Below are 14,240 nucleotides of genomic sequence, written 5' to 3' on the forward strand. Positions count from 1 at the left end.
GTGACACACAAGGTAGCAGACATTTTGTTTAAACTGGTTCTGTTTTAATACTGTATAAAGTATGAGTATTTGCATATGTGAGAGAGAGCATGCATGCACACAAGTGCAATATTTTTTTTTAAAAGGGGCCCTTGCATCTTACTTTCCCCCAATATGAACAAGTACATGGCTGAGAAAGGCAAATAGTAGCTGGGTTCAGATCTTTGCAGCCTTTTGTTTTGGCTTGGGTCTGCTATCAGGTCTGAATAAAGACATTCAAGATTACTTATCATGTGCATGATTTATTCTGCTTTCAGAATCTGGATTTCTATGATGCAGGATTTGGCGACTCTACATGAGTAGTGGCCATAATATCTGGCTGAATTTTTGGACTTCTTAGTTTCTCCCTTCATCTTCTGCTTTTTTAAAAAAAAATTTGATACCACCTGGCCTGAAGAAGCGTTCTGGAGAACTTGAAAGCTTGCATGCTTCTGTGCCATTTTGCTTGGTCTTAATAAAGTTATTGCCCACCTATGGATTTTGGTTTTTTTTCCCTCATAGATCAGCATGGCTTTCTTTCTGTGTGTTTATTATTCCACTTAAGATTGCCACCTTTAGATTGGAATGCTTTAAAAAGTGAACACCGTAAACAGGAGCAATGGTGTGTTTTTTATTTGGCTCCTGGTTCCTTTCATTAAGAAACTGGGAGGTATTTGCAACAAGGTTCTTTCCATTATCATAGCATGCTCAAGGACTGAGATTGCAAGAGGTTCCCTAGCTGTTTTGGGAATCAGCAGTACTGGTAGGCTACTTTCAATGTGGCATGCCTCTTTAATATGGGTGAGTAGACACAGTAACTCAAGTGCCTATAGAAAAGCCAATCCTGGAGGACATAGGTTTGGCAGATAAGAGACCTTTTATTTGGTTGCCTCCCTTAGCCAAGGAGTACCTGCTTGCTCATTTTAAGGCTTAACTACTTGCAGATTCTATGCACTGAAACATGTTCAGTCTGGATTTTTTTAACTTTACATTTTACTTTGTCGTCTCATTTCATTCAAGTGACCCATTCTGGATAGTTTCCATTTTCCATTTTTGCTTTTGTTAATTTTCATCTCTCTTAATGTCTTGGTATTATTGATTCTGGTTAAAGCATGAGTTGTGCCAGAGTTAAGAGGTGAGAGCTCAGTCCTTTGCCCCCAATTATTATAGTATTAGACCGGAATAGTTTAGTGTTACAGCTTGAGAAAACTACAAATAAAGTTTGGAAACAACCGCATCTATGTCTTTGCTCTCATATTCCATTGTAACCAAAACACTGAAGCAGAGCTCAAAACAATGCAAAAATTCAAGCTGAAATTATGCATGATTAAACAAAAGAGCCAAACCAGAACCATGCTTGGCTTTCTATTTCAATTATAAAACAAGTGGGTGCACAGAAGGTTGGAGGTAATTTTTTTAACACTGGAAGCTGGATGGAGGAGACAGGCATGAAATATGTTCCCTTTCCATGCCTTATTTCCTGAAGCTACCCTGTTTTAAAGTATTTTTCCATATCAGCTTGTTTCAAGAGGGCCAGGTTGGAGGGAAACAGCAGATCGTGTTGTTTTTTTTAGTTTAACCCTTCCACTGCATACCCTCCAACCCTTCATAGAAGAAAACTGATAGTAAGCAACATCAGAGTGTGCTCAAAATGGCAAAAGTTATTAATGAGGAAGAACACACAAGCTAGGATAGGCTGTAGCAGTTTGCTTTTGCCTGAGCCTCCTGGGAAAGGCAAAATCTTGCCCCCTCCTCTCCTCCCTGCTGAGTTAATTGAGTGCAAACTACTTTTACATTTTGTACTCAGTCTGCAACAAATGAAGCAAGGTGGGAACAAAATGGGAGGATAAGTAACTGGGATATTTTAAAAGCAGCTGGAAAAAAATGGGATGATAGAAGATGAAATTGGGCTGGCCCTGGCAAACTTGGGCAGTTGGAAAGTATGAAGGTCTGCAGGAGATGAAGCAAGGCAGATGTATGATGGTTGAAGTCAGATGAATTGGCCTGTCAAGTTGGAGAGATGAAACTCAGATGGGGGCCACACAGTGTCTGTATTTAACAGAAGCCAACTTCCTCAGATTACAGAGTTTTTATAGGGTCTGATGGAATCACACTGGTTTTGTCTATCACCCAATTGCTGCGGAGCTAACAGCTTCAGCACTACTATCTGTGATGGGGATGCCTAAGGATAGCTCCCTCTTCTGGGGTGTTTGGGGCTGATTTCCAGAGGCCTGATTCAAAGGCCCAAAGTATTTTCCATATGTTGGCTCTGGGTGTAGCTACACTGCAGAATTAAAGCTGTTTGACACCACTTTAAATGGAATTACTCTAACCTCTCTGACAGACCAGGCTGAATACCTCACCAAACCACAAATCCCAGGATTCTGTAGGATAAAGCCATGGCATTTAAAGTGGTATCAAACTGCTTTAATTCTGCAGTATCAGTATGCCTACCCGCTCTGCCATTAATCAGAATGGAGACTGCAAGAAACCAGAAGAAGACTAGAAATTTGAAGGACAGCTAAGAAGGAACTAGACAAGATCCTGAAGTGTAAAGGTATATCACTGAAGTTAGGATTGTCTGTGCCACTGTATCTCCAGTTCCTATGTATGGTTATGAAAGCTGTACAGTGAAGAAAGTGGATAGAAATAAAATCATTTCATTTGAAATATGGTGCTGAAGAAGAGTTCTATGGATACCATGAACTGCTAAAAAGACAAATAAATGGATTCAAGAGCAAATCAAGCCTGATCTCTCCCTAGAATCCAATTTGACTAAACTGAAACTGTTGTATTTTGGACATATCATGAGAAGACATGACTAACTAGAAAAGGCAATAACATTTGGTAAGGGAGAAACCAATATGAAAAGAGGAAGATGATGTTACAGATGGATAGATTCAATCAAGGAAGCCACAGACCTAAATCTGAAAGAGGTGAGCAAGACTGTTGATGATAAGATGACTTGGAGCTCTCTCATTCATAGGATCACTGTAGCCTGAAACTGACTTGACAGCAGTTAACAAAAGTAACCATCTTATACACCATGCAGAAACTGTTTGAAAACCAGAAAAAAAGATAAGATCTTGACACATGAATCAAAATTAATCAAACCTGTGTGTATGTGTGTGTGTTCTTCAGACTGAATTCTCAAATTCCGAAATAGGCAAATAGGAATGACTATAAATTCCAGTTTAACTTTAAAATGAATATCACATATTTTATGTGTGGGGGAGTGATGGGGAGATAGAAAGATATTATGCTAAAGTTTCATTCAAGTATAGTTGAATTTCAAACAAACAAAAATATGGGTTATGAAATTCAGAAATAATATTTTTAGGGGTTTGCAGACTGATGTCTGAAATGGTTGAAAATTTGCTAGGTTACAAATCAAATTTAACTGCAGGTCCATATAAAATTCATGCCACAGGTCTGTACAAACCTATCTGGGAGTAAGCCTTAATAAAAACAAAAACAGGACTTACATCTGAGCAGATAAGTAAAGGAAGAGAATACCAGTCTCCATCTTTTCCCCTTAATAGTGTGGAGGGAGAAAAAAGTGCTCAGCTACAAGGATGGATGGCACCTGAATTTTTTCCACCCACTGCTTGAAAACAATATATATAAAGAGTCCGCAACCACCACATTGAAAGTAAGGTTGTTTAAGAGAGAAAAATATAATCTGCAATGTGTGGCAGTCTGGAGAAAATCTAGTAAAGGATATTCTTAATCGCACTATAAAGTTGTGTGCCAGGTTTGGTATTTGCTTTCCATATATCCAGTTTTGCTTCTTTTATCTTTGCTATTACTAGCAAAGGGGAAGGACATTGGTTGTGTGTGTTTGTCAGGACTTAATGATGCTACTTTTTTTGAAGATAGGCTGAGCCTGCTACTGACATTAGAACCAGATATTAGAAATGCATGAACATGCTTTCATCTCACTGCTTCAAAACTGTGAAGAGAATTCTGCAACATATAGCTGAAATTAACAGTCCAACATACCCTCATTACACTATGTCTCAAAACTGTCGTATTTGGTCTTTTGCTATAGTAGTCTATATAGGAAACTTGACAGACAAGGATAGAGAATTTTAACTGAAAGATTAGGGATTTTTTTCCCTAGAGGTGGCAAGGAACATCTTCATGTCTACAGAATATGAGCTGGATTTACCTGCACAGATAACATTGTAAAATAGCATCAGGCTTATCAATAAGCCTAATGACACTTTGCTCCTTCCTCCAATGATAGGTATCAGAGATACAAATATAAAAGCCAGCATGCAGCCCTAATGTTTAATATAGTCTTCTAAATTTCTTCTTCTTTCTCCATAAAGGGAGGGAAGGAAGAAATACCATAAAAACTATTTGCAGTGGGAAAGGGGTAATTCAAGATATTTCAGATGTTGAGCTTATTATAGGATGCATTTTCACTCCTCTTCTGTCACACTGCAACCATCTGGCCTTTAAGGTGAGGACGAGTGTGCAAGCCAAATGAGTAGCACCCATGAGAGGCCATGAGCAAAAGGATATTTCATCAGTTCCTGTATTCCCCATGTTGCTTCTTCTTCCCCGTTGGCACTGCGCTGAAGGAGAAAGGAGACTTTATGTTCTGCCGATCTCTTTCAGCCTCTTCTTCCTCATCGTATCTTTCATCCTCATCTTCAACTTCTTCATCGCTTTGGTGGGGGCTATTGTGCTGAGAAACAGAGGGTGAAGGGGGTACCGATGAAGGTCGTGGGTACCGAAATCCTTCAGTCTGTAAGAGAAACATGGGAAAGAAATAAAGCATAGAATCATAGAGCTGTTGAGTTGTTGAGTCTGCTCAACTGCTGCAAGAGCATTCCTATCAGATAGTTGTCTAGCCATGTTTTGAAGATGTCCAGAGAAAAAGACCTCACCACCCCTCTAAGTAAATGCACGCTAGACAGATAAATCCTTGACTATTTCATCCTCCCATGTGAGGAGGGGTAATTATGGTGGTTTTCTCCCTGCTATGGGCGAAAACAAATTTTCCTCTGCTATTTTCTCCCTGTCTTCAAAAATAGCAAAGTGTTGAAGTGGAATAATTCTGTGGAGAAAAAGTGTAGGTTTTGTTTGTTCAAACACCCCACATATATATTTTAATCCTCTGCGAAATAATTCCTCTACCAGACGACAGAGTGTCTGAATACCAAAAGAAAAGTGTGTGAAATTTTATGAATGAATAATTATAATAGCAGGGGTTGGGCATTGTGGAGGGCTGATGATTTTGTTTTTTCTTCCAAAAGTCTTCCAAAAGCCCTGTATCCCACAAATTATAATACTGGAACAAGTAGAGGTTTTTGTGTTGAAGGTTTCAGCCAGGGAATGAAAAGCCAACTGGATTCAGGTTCAGCAAGAAGAAAAAAGTATCTTATTGCATCTTGCTAAGTGTGGCATGGACTGATAGTAAAAGGATGCTCCTCCTCTGACATACATTTTGCCATTTTTAATACAAAGAGGGGGAAATAATAATCCCCCTTAGATAGGTGATGGAATATTGTGGTCTAGATTTAAGAAAAGTTACCTTTGGTGGAGCATTTGGTTCCATCTCAAATTTCTCAGGAAATGTTCGACTAAGAGCCAAGTGCCTGGCATGCATATAATACTGCAAGAAGAGAGGGATGGGGGGTCCAAAATGTAAATAGTCAGAAGGCAAAGACTTTGTAACAAGAGTCAGTACAGAAAATAGCCATTTTCTATGCTCTGAAAAGATCATATTTAGACTTTACAATTCTTTATGAGCCGCCAAATAGTCACATTAGTCACACCTGTCATTAGTTATATCTGATGGCTTCCAGATGATGTAGCCCACCCAACCACATTTTTGCAATAGCAGCCAGGGGAAAAAACATATTTAAGAGCTGTCCACACAGATTGACTTAGCCTTCTATCCTTTTGTAAGTTGGTAAAATGAGTACCCAGCTTGTTGGGGACAATTGGCTGACACATTGTAAACAACTTCAAAAAGTGCTTAACACCATAATGCTGTATGGGAAGTGCTATTACTATTACTAAAAAGCCTGTGTTCCCTCTGGCCTCATGTTATCCATTTTGGATGATACAGGTCAAAACTGCAGGTCCAGGCAGAACAGTCACAGATCTGATCAATCCTGTCCAATCCAATCCAGGGGTAAATAGCTTTTAAGGCAGGCCAATGTGACCCTTGGTTTGCTGTGGAGTTTTCCTGGAAACTCTGCAGCAAAGCCTGGCTGTTTAAATGGCCCCCATGTGCTCCTTACCTTTCCATGCCATCACTCTTATTGGGACACCCCCTGTTGCTGTGTCTGATGCAGAAATGGAGTGCCTGGCCAAATAGGTACACCTGGACATATGGAAGATGGGGCTTCTCCGTAAGTGTGATGGTGCAAAAAGCTACAGAGTGCACATTGGTAGTGGGTCCCAAGGCCAGAGCAAGCCCTGAGAATCAAGCTGGGTGAGCACCTGGGCCAGAATAGCATAGGCTCAGCCTGTGCTTTCCTTGTCCATCTGCTCAGGGCCTTGCAGTAAAAGCCTATAGCCTGAGAGTAAGTCCCACTGAACTCCATGGGACCTCTTCTGAGTAGGTCTGCAGTATTAATGGAACAAACACTCTTAAATCTCTTCAAGTACTCTTGCAAGGATTCCAAATCAGAAAAGAAAACCAGGGTTCTGGATTGCTTTATTTATACATCTATTGCAAAAGCTTGCTGTAGACAAAGTACAGTATAAACTTCCAAGTTATATAGGAATGTAAGCAGTTATACAGTTAAATAGGAATGGGCTAGTCGCGTTTGGAATGGCCTTCCACAGAACCTGCCATGAAGGTAGTAGTGGCCTTTAGCTTTTGCTTGTCCCCAGCAGCTGATATTCAGAGAAACTGCTCTGATATGTGAAGGGTCCACTTAGGAAGCATGGATAATAGTTTGAATATTTCAACATACCCTGCCTAGATATCTCCAGTCCAACAAGTCTGAGAGCCTCTCTGTTCGGTTCCTCTGGACAATTCTTTGCCGACGTGATTGCTGGCAGAATCCATAGAGGAACTGTGTCAGCTGATTACAAGATTCATCTGGGGAGCGGAATCTCCTGTCCACGATGTAAATACCTGTAGGAGACAAACAAGGTTGGCTGGAAACAAGGAGATGTAGATGCTCTTTTGGCCTTTGAAAGCTTTTGTTGCATCTGTCACTGTATATAATGACCTTTACAACAGTCCTGCTCTCTGAAGTGGAACAATTCATAATTTATTTATTTGATCAATTGATGGTCTCCTCCTCCTCCCCCTCCCTTCCTCCTCCTCTTATTCTTTTAATTAAAACTGAACTTTTAGAGGCTCTAAAGCTTGCATTTTAGCAGACTGATTCATGAAGTTAGCAGAAAAATATTAAGAATATGTAGTTAATATAAAACAACCAGTACCAAAAAACAAAAAAAACAAAAACAATAAAACCCTCCTTCTTTTGCCTGGCCTTCTATTTACCTGGTTGCTCGCTGGATTTTTAGTTCAGGTCTTTTTACATTCTCTTATAGTGGTCCCCCCCTTTTTTAATTATTAAAATATTTTTTGTTAAACCTTCTGACAGACACACACACACAAAGATAAAACATACAGCATAAAACAAACTTACAGACATACAGATTCACATCTTCCTAACATCTACACACCCCTATTTCTCCTACCCTTTTATTCCTTTTTTTTGAAAAATAGAAGAACTGTGAAGTTCTTCCACAAACAAGAAAATTATAGGATGGCCATTTCTTCTCACAATGTCTCAAAAGGTATAAATGGGATGTTTTTGTAGGGCCTGTTGACTCCAACTATCCTTTATGTTACTCTCTAACTTGGGTACAGACTATCTGAAAATCTATGGCCAATATCCCATGTTGAGGAGATGGCACTGAGGGAGTTGCATGGCCATAGACATGGTCATTTATTAGTGCTTAAACCAAAGGCCACAAAGTGTTAAAATATAATACAACATGTAAGAGCAGTATTATGAAAGTATTACATAAAAGAAATAGTATAACAATCTTGCATATAAAGAATTTAAAATTCAATTCAGTTAAAACACATGAAGTCTAAATAATAATACTATAATAAAATGAGAGTGTCTCCAAAGCAATAGGAACAATATATCTTTCTCAAATTTCCATTGCTGCCAATGCAAAAGGAGAAACCTTGCAAGTTCCCATGGAGTCAGTATCAGACCGACAATAAAAAATCTTTTCTGAAACAGTAATAAAATCTAAATGAAGCAGAACAGATCCCAGGAATTTGGCTCCTGGTTCAGAATATAATGAACAGGAAAACAAATAAATGAGGCAAATCTTCTATTTCTGGGGCCCCACAAAGTTATATAGTGGTTGTGCAATGCAACCTGAATAGTGATTTCATTCAGCAGAGATAAGGGCTGTTGATGGGGAAAGACATATTTTTGATACTGTTCTTGTTGCAGTTAAGGAGTACTGGTTGTCTGGGAGAAAGCCTAAAGGAAGGAAACACTGAGCATTTCTCTTCTTAGGAGATTGGGTGAGCATTTCCACTTCAGACATTTGATGTGATGCATCCACTTGTGGGAAACCATCAGTAAATGCATTCAATAACTGGTTTTGGTTTAAAAGCCTCACCATAAGCAGCTGGGTCAGCCACATGCTCTTGCATGAAGCAGCCAAATCCAGACAAATTCGTGGTCACGCTGGGAATCCCCATAACAGTACACTCGGCTGCAAAAAGACAAAGGCAAAAAGGATTTAGGTGATATAATGCTCGGCCTCTGAGGGAGAGAGAAGGCTGGCCCAGTACCACCAGGGGCTAGCCTGAAGAAAGAGGCTCCTCCCTCCCTAACTGTCATCCTTCGGCCTTTAAGGGAGAGAGTAGGCTGGCCCAGTTCCATCAGGGGCTAGCCTGAAGAAAGAGGCTCCTCCCTCCCTAACTGTCATCCTTCGGCCTCTAAGGGAGAGAGTAGGCTGGCCCAGTTCCATCAGGGGCTAGCCTGAAGAAAGAGGCTCCTCCCTCCCTAACTGTCATCTTTCGGCCTTTAAGGGAGAGAGTAGGCTGGCCCAGTTCCATCAGGGGCTAGCATGAAGAAAGAGGCTCCTCCCTCCCTAACTGTCATCCTTCGGCCTTTAAGGGAGAGAGTAGGCTGGCCCAGTTCCATCAGGGGCTAGCCTGAAGAAAGAGGCTCCTCCCTCCCTAACTGTCATCCTTCGGCCTCTAAGGGAGAGAGTAGGCTGGCCCAGTTCCATCAGGGGCTAGCCTGAAGAAAGAGGCTCCTCCCTCCCTAACTGTCATCCTTCGGCCTTTAAGGGAGAGAGTAGGCTGGCCCAGTTCCATCAGGGGCTAGCCTGAAGAAAGAGGCTCCTCCCTCCCTAACTGTCATCCTTCGGCCTTTAAGGGAGAGAGTAGGCTGGCCCAGTTCCATCAGGGGCTAGCCTGAAGAAAGAGGCTCCTCCCTCCCTAACTGTCATCCTTCGGCCTCTAAGGGAGAGAGTAGGCTGGCCCAGTTCCATCAGGGGCTAGCCTGAAGAAAGAGGCTCCTCCCTCCCTAACTGTCATCTTTCGGTCTCTGAGGGAGAGAGAAGGCTGGCCCAGTACCATCAGGGGCTAGCCTGAAGAAGAAGAGCCCTCCCTCCGGTCCATCTGCCTTGGTCCAGGCCTCAGAGGGAGAGAAGAATGCTGGACCTGATCCCCTCCCCCCTCACCATTCCCTTCTCCTTTTGTGTCATATCTTTTAGATTGTAAGCCTGTGGGCAGGGAACTGTCTGTTATCCCCTCTATTGTAAACTGCTCGGATTCCCAGTGATTGGGCGGTATATAAATAAAACCTATTATTATTATTATTATTATTATTATTATTATTATTATTATTTTGCACCATCTCACCAGAAACAGGAGATATCTAAGCCATAGTGATAACGTATGCCCTAACGGCATTTGTTTTAACATGTTAATCCATTCATTTCTTTATATTGCCTGTGCTTAAAATTGTATCCAAAGCAAAAGGTCAAATAAATAATGGCAATAAATACAATGCTTCAAAATTGCTGATAAGACAAAAGCATGGAAAGAGAAAGGCTCATTAAAGCAGACTTTCCCAACTTAATCCCCTTCAGATGATTTGCACGTCAATTCCCATTAATCTGCATCAGCACTGACATTGGTCAGATCAGACATGCTGGGAGTTGCAATACAAACAATTGGGAAGATGTCATGTTGGGAGAGGCTGGTTTAAAGTTATCTACTGGTTAAACCTACTAACCAGGCCTGTACTTGCTTTCCTTTTGTTTGACAGCTTTCTGGTTGAATAGCTGTTAGAGAATTTCCTAACAGTTAAAAACAAACAAACAAACAAATAACACAACACACTGGAATATCCCTGTATTGTTCTGGATGGAATCTCTCTTCTTCTCTCATCAAAAGTAGCAACAACACGATATAAATTTCTGTATGTCTATGAAAAAAGGCAATTTTGGTACAAAGGCTAACACTACATATATATAGCTAACACTACAGTTCTGTATTTGTCTTTTGAGAAGTCTTGCTGAATTTAATTTATCTACAGTGCATCTACTGCAGAAATAATGCATTTGATATAACTTTAAATGATGTAGCTCCATTCTACATAATTCTGGGATTTGTAATTTTACAAGTTCTTTATCAAATTCTTTGTCAAAGTATGCTGATGCCTCACAAAACTACAAATCCCAAGATTCTGTAGGATGGAGCTACACCAAATGATGTCAAATTGCATTATTTCTGCAGTGTAGGTGCAATCTGGGTCTTACTTCCAGATAGGGAGTTAAGATATTAAAGGTGTAGTCTGCACAAAACTATATTTTCTTCTCTTGTTATTATGATGCCTGTGTTTTTGTTCCCTTCTGGCAAGCTATTCAGAATCACAGTTGGTCCACATTTGGAACCAGAACATGAGAGTAAATGGTTGGTTGGTCCAACCCAAGAGAAACTAGTACTCACAGCAAAGCTGAGAAAAGTTACTTTTTTATTCTTGGTGGTGAAACTATCATTCCCAGAATCACCCAGAAAGTATTCTGAGAAATTTTGCAAGCCAAAATCTGGGGAATCAGTCAGAAGCAAGCAAACTTTTTAATATTCCTGAACTGTAGTTCCCATCAATCCTATGCAACATAGCCACTAATGAGAAATGCCAGGAACCGCAGTTCAGCCACATTTAGATGGTATATACTTTGTTTATCTCTGGCCTAAATCCAATTATCAGTCTCAGAGTTGGCTAACTGAATCAATGGAAGTCATGCCAGTTTTGACTTCATTTGATGGGTTTATTCTAGTTTGGATTTAGGCCTGCAAAAGTAACGTTTGCAAGCTCTCAAAGTTATATTGCCAGTGATCCTGGAGATTCTATTTGTCTTTCATTTGTAAACAGTCACTGATATACACATCTTTGCTTAGTGCCTATAATCTAAAAGTAGACAACCTTGTCTTGTGGTAACACATTTCCTAAGTAGAAGTTACCAGAAATCAGTAACACAAACACAGATACACACAACTGTAATTTACTTACCAGGTGTGTAGCCCCAGGGCTCATAATAGGATGGGAATACCCCAAGATGACAACCCCTGACAAATTCATCGTAATCCATTGGTAACAATGGGCTTGTTGAGGAAAGGAATTCAGGATGCAGTATTATCTGTGAGTTGTTGAAGGAGGAGGTTGGGATTAGAAGAAAATGTACTTTACTTTTCTTTCTTCAAACATATAAAGGAGTGTCACGCAGACTGCCATACTATCCTCTGTTCCATTAAAGATGGGTGAGAAGCATATTTCAGATAAAGATTGGGAAAAATATCCTTTCTTTCCCAGCTGAAACAATGGAACAGACTCCACAAAATGGTGGTGGGCTCTCTTTAACTCAAAGTATTTAAGCAGGGCTTGGACAGCTGTCAAATGTGCTATAGCTGTCACATAGGATGATGATGATTATGCACCAAAGAGGGCTTTGAACTAGATGGCCCCTCTTTCAATTCTGGCATTTTATGATCTAATTATTGCGTCACATCTCAATGGCATTCAGAAGTTCCCAGATGCAGTCACTATTTAAAAGCAGCTCAGGTATGATAAGCATTTCATCCTGACACCAACACTCTGAGGCAGATCAGGCTGAGAGAGTGACTGACCTGAGGTTTACAGTGGACAGCGAACATTGAGATGTACATTGTGACCTGGCTCATCCTTGCACACTAAATGGACAGTTCAAAAACCTTTCTCTCAACACAAGATGGCATGGGGATGGGAATCCTCAATGGGCTATCTAGATGCATCAAGACAGCCTTGTTTGAACTATAAGTGACAAAATGTCTTCATAGCTCTAAGTTTCACAGCTCAGTGATGACTAGAATCTAGATCTCCCACATTCAAGTCTAATGCTGTAACCACTGCATTATATTACTATATACACAGGATAAAAGCAGGAGAGCTAGGGTTGCCAGTATAAGATCTGAGATTTCCAGGCCACAATCTGAGACCTAGGAATGGCCCTTGGTGATGCAATGCAGTCTTATTCAATATCTAAGCTTTGCAAACTGTGACAAGCTGCTGCTCTGTTAGTTGAGCTGAGCTGGAGTTCTTCACACATCCGTTTCTTCTTGCTCAGAGCTGAGCCCTTCAAAATTGGAGAATTTGCACCCTCATCTCTTGCTAGGAGATATATTTAATATATTTTTTAAAATATATATTTTTTAAAAAAATTAAATTTTCTTTTAAAACATCAAGTTTTTACCAAATTTTCACTTTAATCACATGAAACTATGTATATGTAAACACATCTCTTCTGTGCATATGATATTGTAATTTAAAAATCATTTAAATTTTGCCAGTTGTTTATGCCACAACTATTACCGTTAGATTCAGTTATATATGGGAATTACGATTTATGAATAAATTAGAGAGGGAGCGATCAGGCATACCCAGCAACATCAGGGACTGTCTGAAGGAAGAGGCCCCTCCCTCCTCAACTGTCATCTCGGCCTCAGAGGGAGCCATCAGGCAGACCCAGCAACATCAGGGACTGCCTGAAGGAAGAGGCCCCTCCCTCCTCAACTGTCATCTCGGCCTCAGAGGGAGCCATCAGGCAGACCAGCAACATCTTGGACTGCCTGAAGGAAGAGGCCCCTCCCTCTTCAACTGTCATCTCGGCCTCAGAGGGAGCCATCAGGCAGACCAGCAACATCAGGGACTGCCTGAAGGAAGAGGCCCCTCCCTCCTCAACTGTCATCTCGGCCTCAGAGGGAGCCATCAGGCAGACCAGCAACATCTTGGACTGCCTGAAGGAAGAGGCCCCTCCCTCTTCAACTGTCATCTCGGCCTCAGAGGGAGCCATCAGGCAGACCAGCAACATCAGGGACTGCCTGAAGGAAGAGGCCCCTCCCTCCTCAACTGTCATCTCGGCCTCAGAGGGAGCCATCAGGCAGACCCAGCAACATCGAGGTCTGCCTGAAGGAAGAGGCCCCTCCCTCTTCAACTGTCATCTCGGCCTCAGAGGGAGCCGTCGGGCAGACCCAGCAACATCGAGGACTGCCTGAAGGAAGAGGCCCCTCCCTCCTCAACTGTCATCTCGGCCTCAGAGGGAGCCATCAGGCAGACCAGCAACATCTTGGACTGCCTGAAGGAAGAGGCCCCTCCCTCTTCAACTGTCATCTCGGCCTCAGAGGGAGCCATCAGGCAGACCAGCAACATCAGGGACTGCCTGAAGGAAGAGGCCCCTCCCTCCTCAACTGTCATCTCGGCCTCAGAGGGAGCCATCAGGCAGACCAGCAACATCAGGGACTGCCTGAAGGAAGAGGCCTCTCCCTCTTCAACTGTCATCTCGGCCTCAGAGGGAGCCATCAGGCAGACCCAGCAACATCGAGGTCTGTCTGAAGGAAGAGGCCCCTCCCTCCTCAACTGTCATCTCGGCCTCAGAGGGAGCCATCAGGCAGACCAGCAACATCTTGGACTGCCTGAAGGAAGAGGCCCCTCCCTCTTCAACTGTCATCTCGGCCTCAGAGGGAGCCATCAGGCAGACCCAGCAACATCTTGGACTGCCTGAAGGAAGAGGCCCCTCCCTCCTCAACTGTCATCTCGGCCTCAGAGGGAGCCATCAGGCAGACCAGCAACATCTTGGACTGCCTGAAGGAAGAGGCCCCTCCCTCCTCAACTGTCATCTCGGCCTCAGAGGGAGCCATCAGGCAGACCCAGCAACATCGG

General features: G+C 42.0%; 1 protein-coding gene across 1 annotated transcript in view; it reads right to left on the reverse strand.

Moving 5' to 3' along the window:
- Window positions 1-3,139: 3,139 nt before the first annotated feature.
- Window positions 3,140-14,240, reverse strand: part of GYS2 (glycogen synthase 2) — a 43,808-nt gene continuing 32,707 nt past the window's right edge. Inside the window, exons 12-16 of the mRNA XM_089527572.1 lie at window positions 11,559-11,685; window positions 8,647-8,742; window positions 6,960-7,123; window positions 5,564-5,644; window positions 3,140-4,774 (exon numbers count right to left, since the gene is read on the reverse strand). Of these exons, the coding sequence (XP_089383698.1) occupies window positions 4,553-4,774; window positions 5,564-5,644; window positions 6,960-7,123; window positions 8,647-8,742; window positions 11,559-11,685 (690 nt within the window). The 3' untranslated portion in view covers window positions 3,140-4,552. The remainder of the gene's footprint in view (window positions 4,775-5,563; window positions 5,645-6,959; window positions 7,124-8,646; window positions 8,743-11,558; window positions 11,686-14,240) is intronic.

Source organism: Sceloporus occidentalis, unplaced genomic scaffold (assembly GCF_023333645.1).
Source record: "Sceloporus occidentalis isolate IW3139 unplaced genomic scaffold, rSceOcc1.0.p SCAF_5, whole genome shotgun sequence".
NCBI lineage: Eukaryota > Metazoa > Chordata > Lepidosauria > Squamata > Phrynosomatidae > Sceloporus > Sceloporus occidentalis.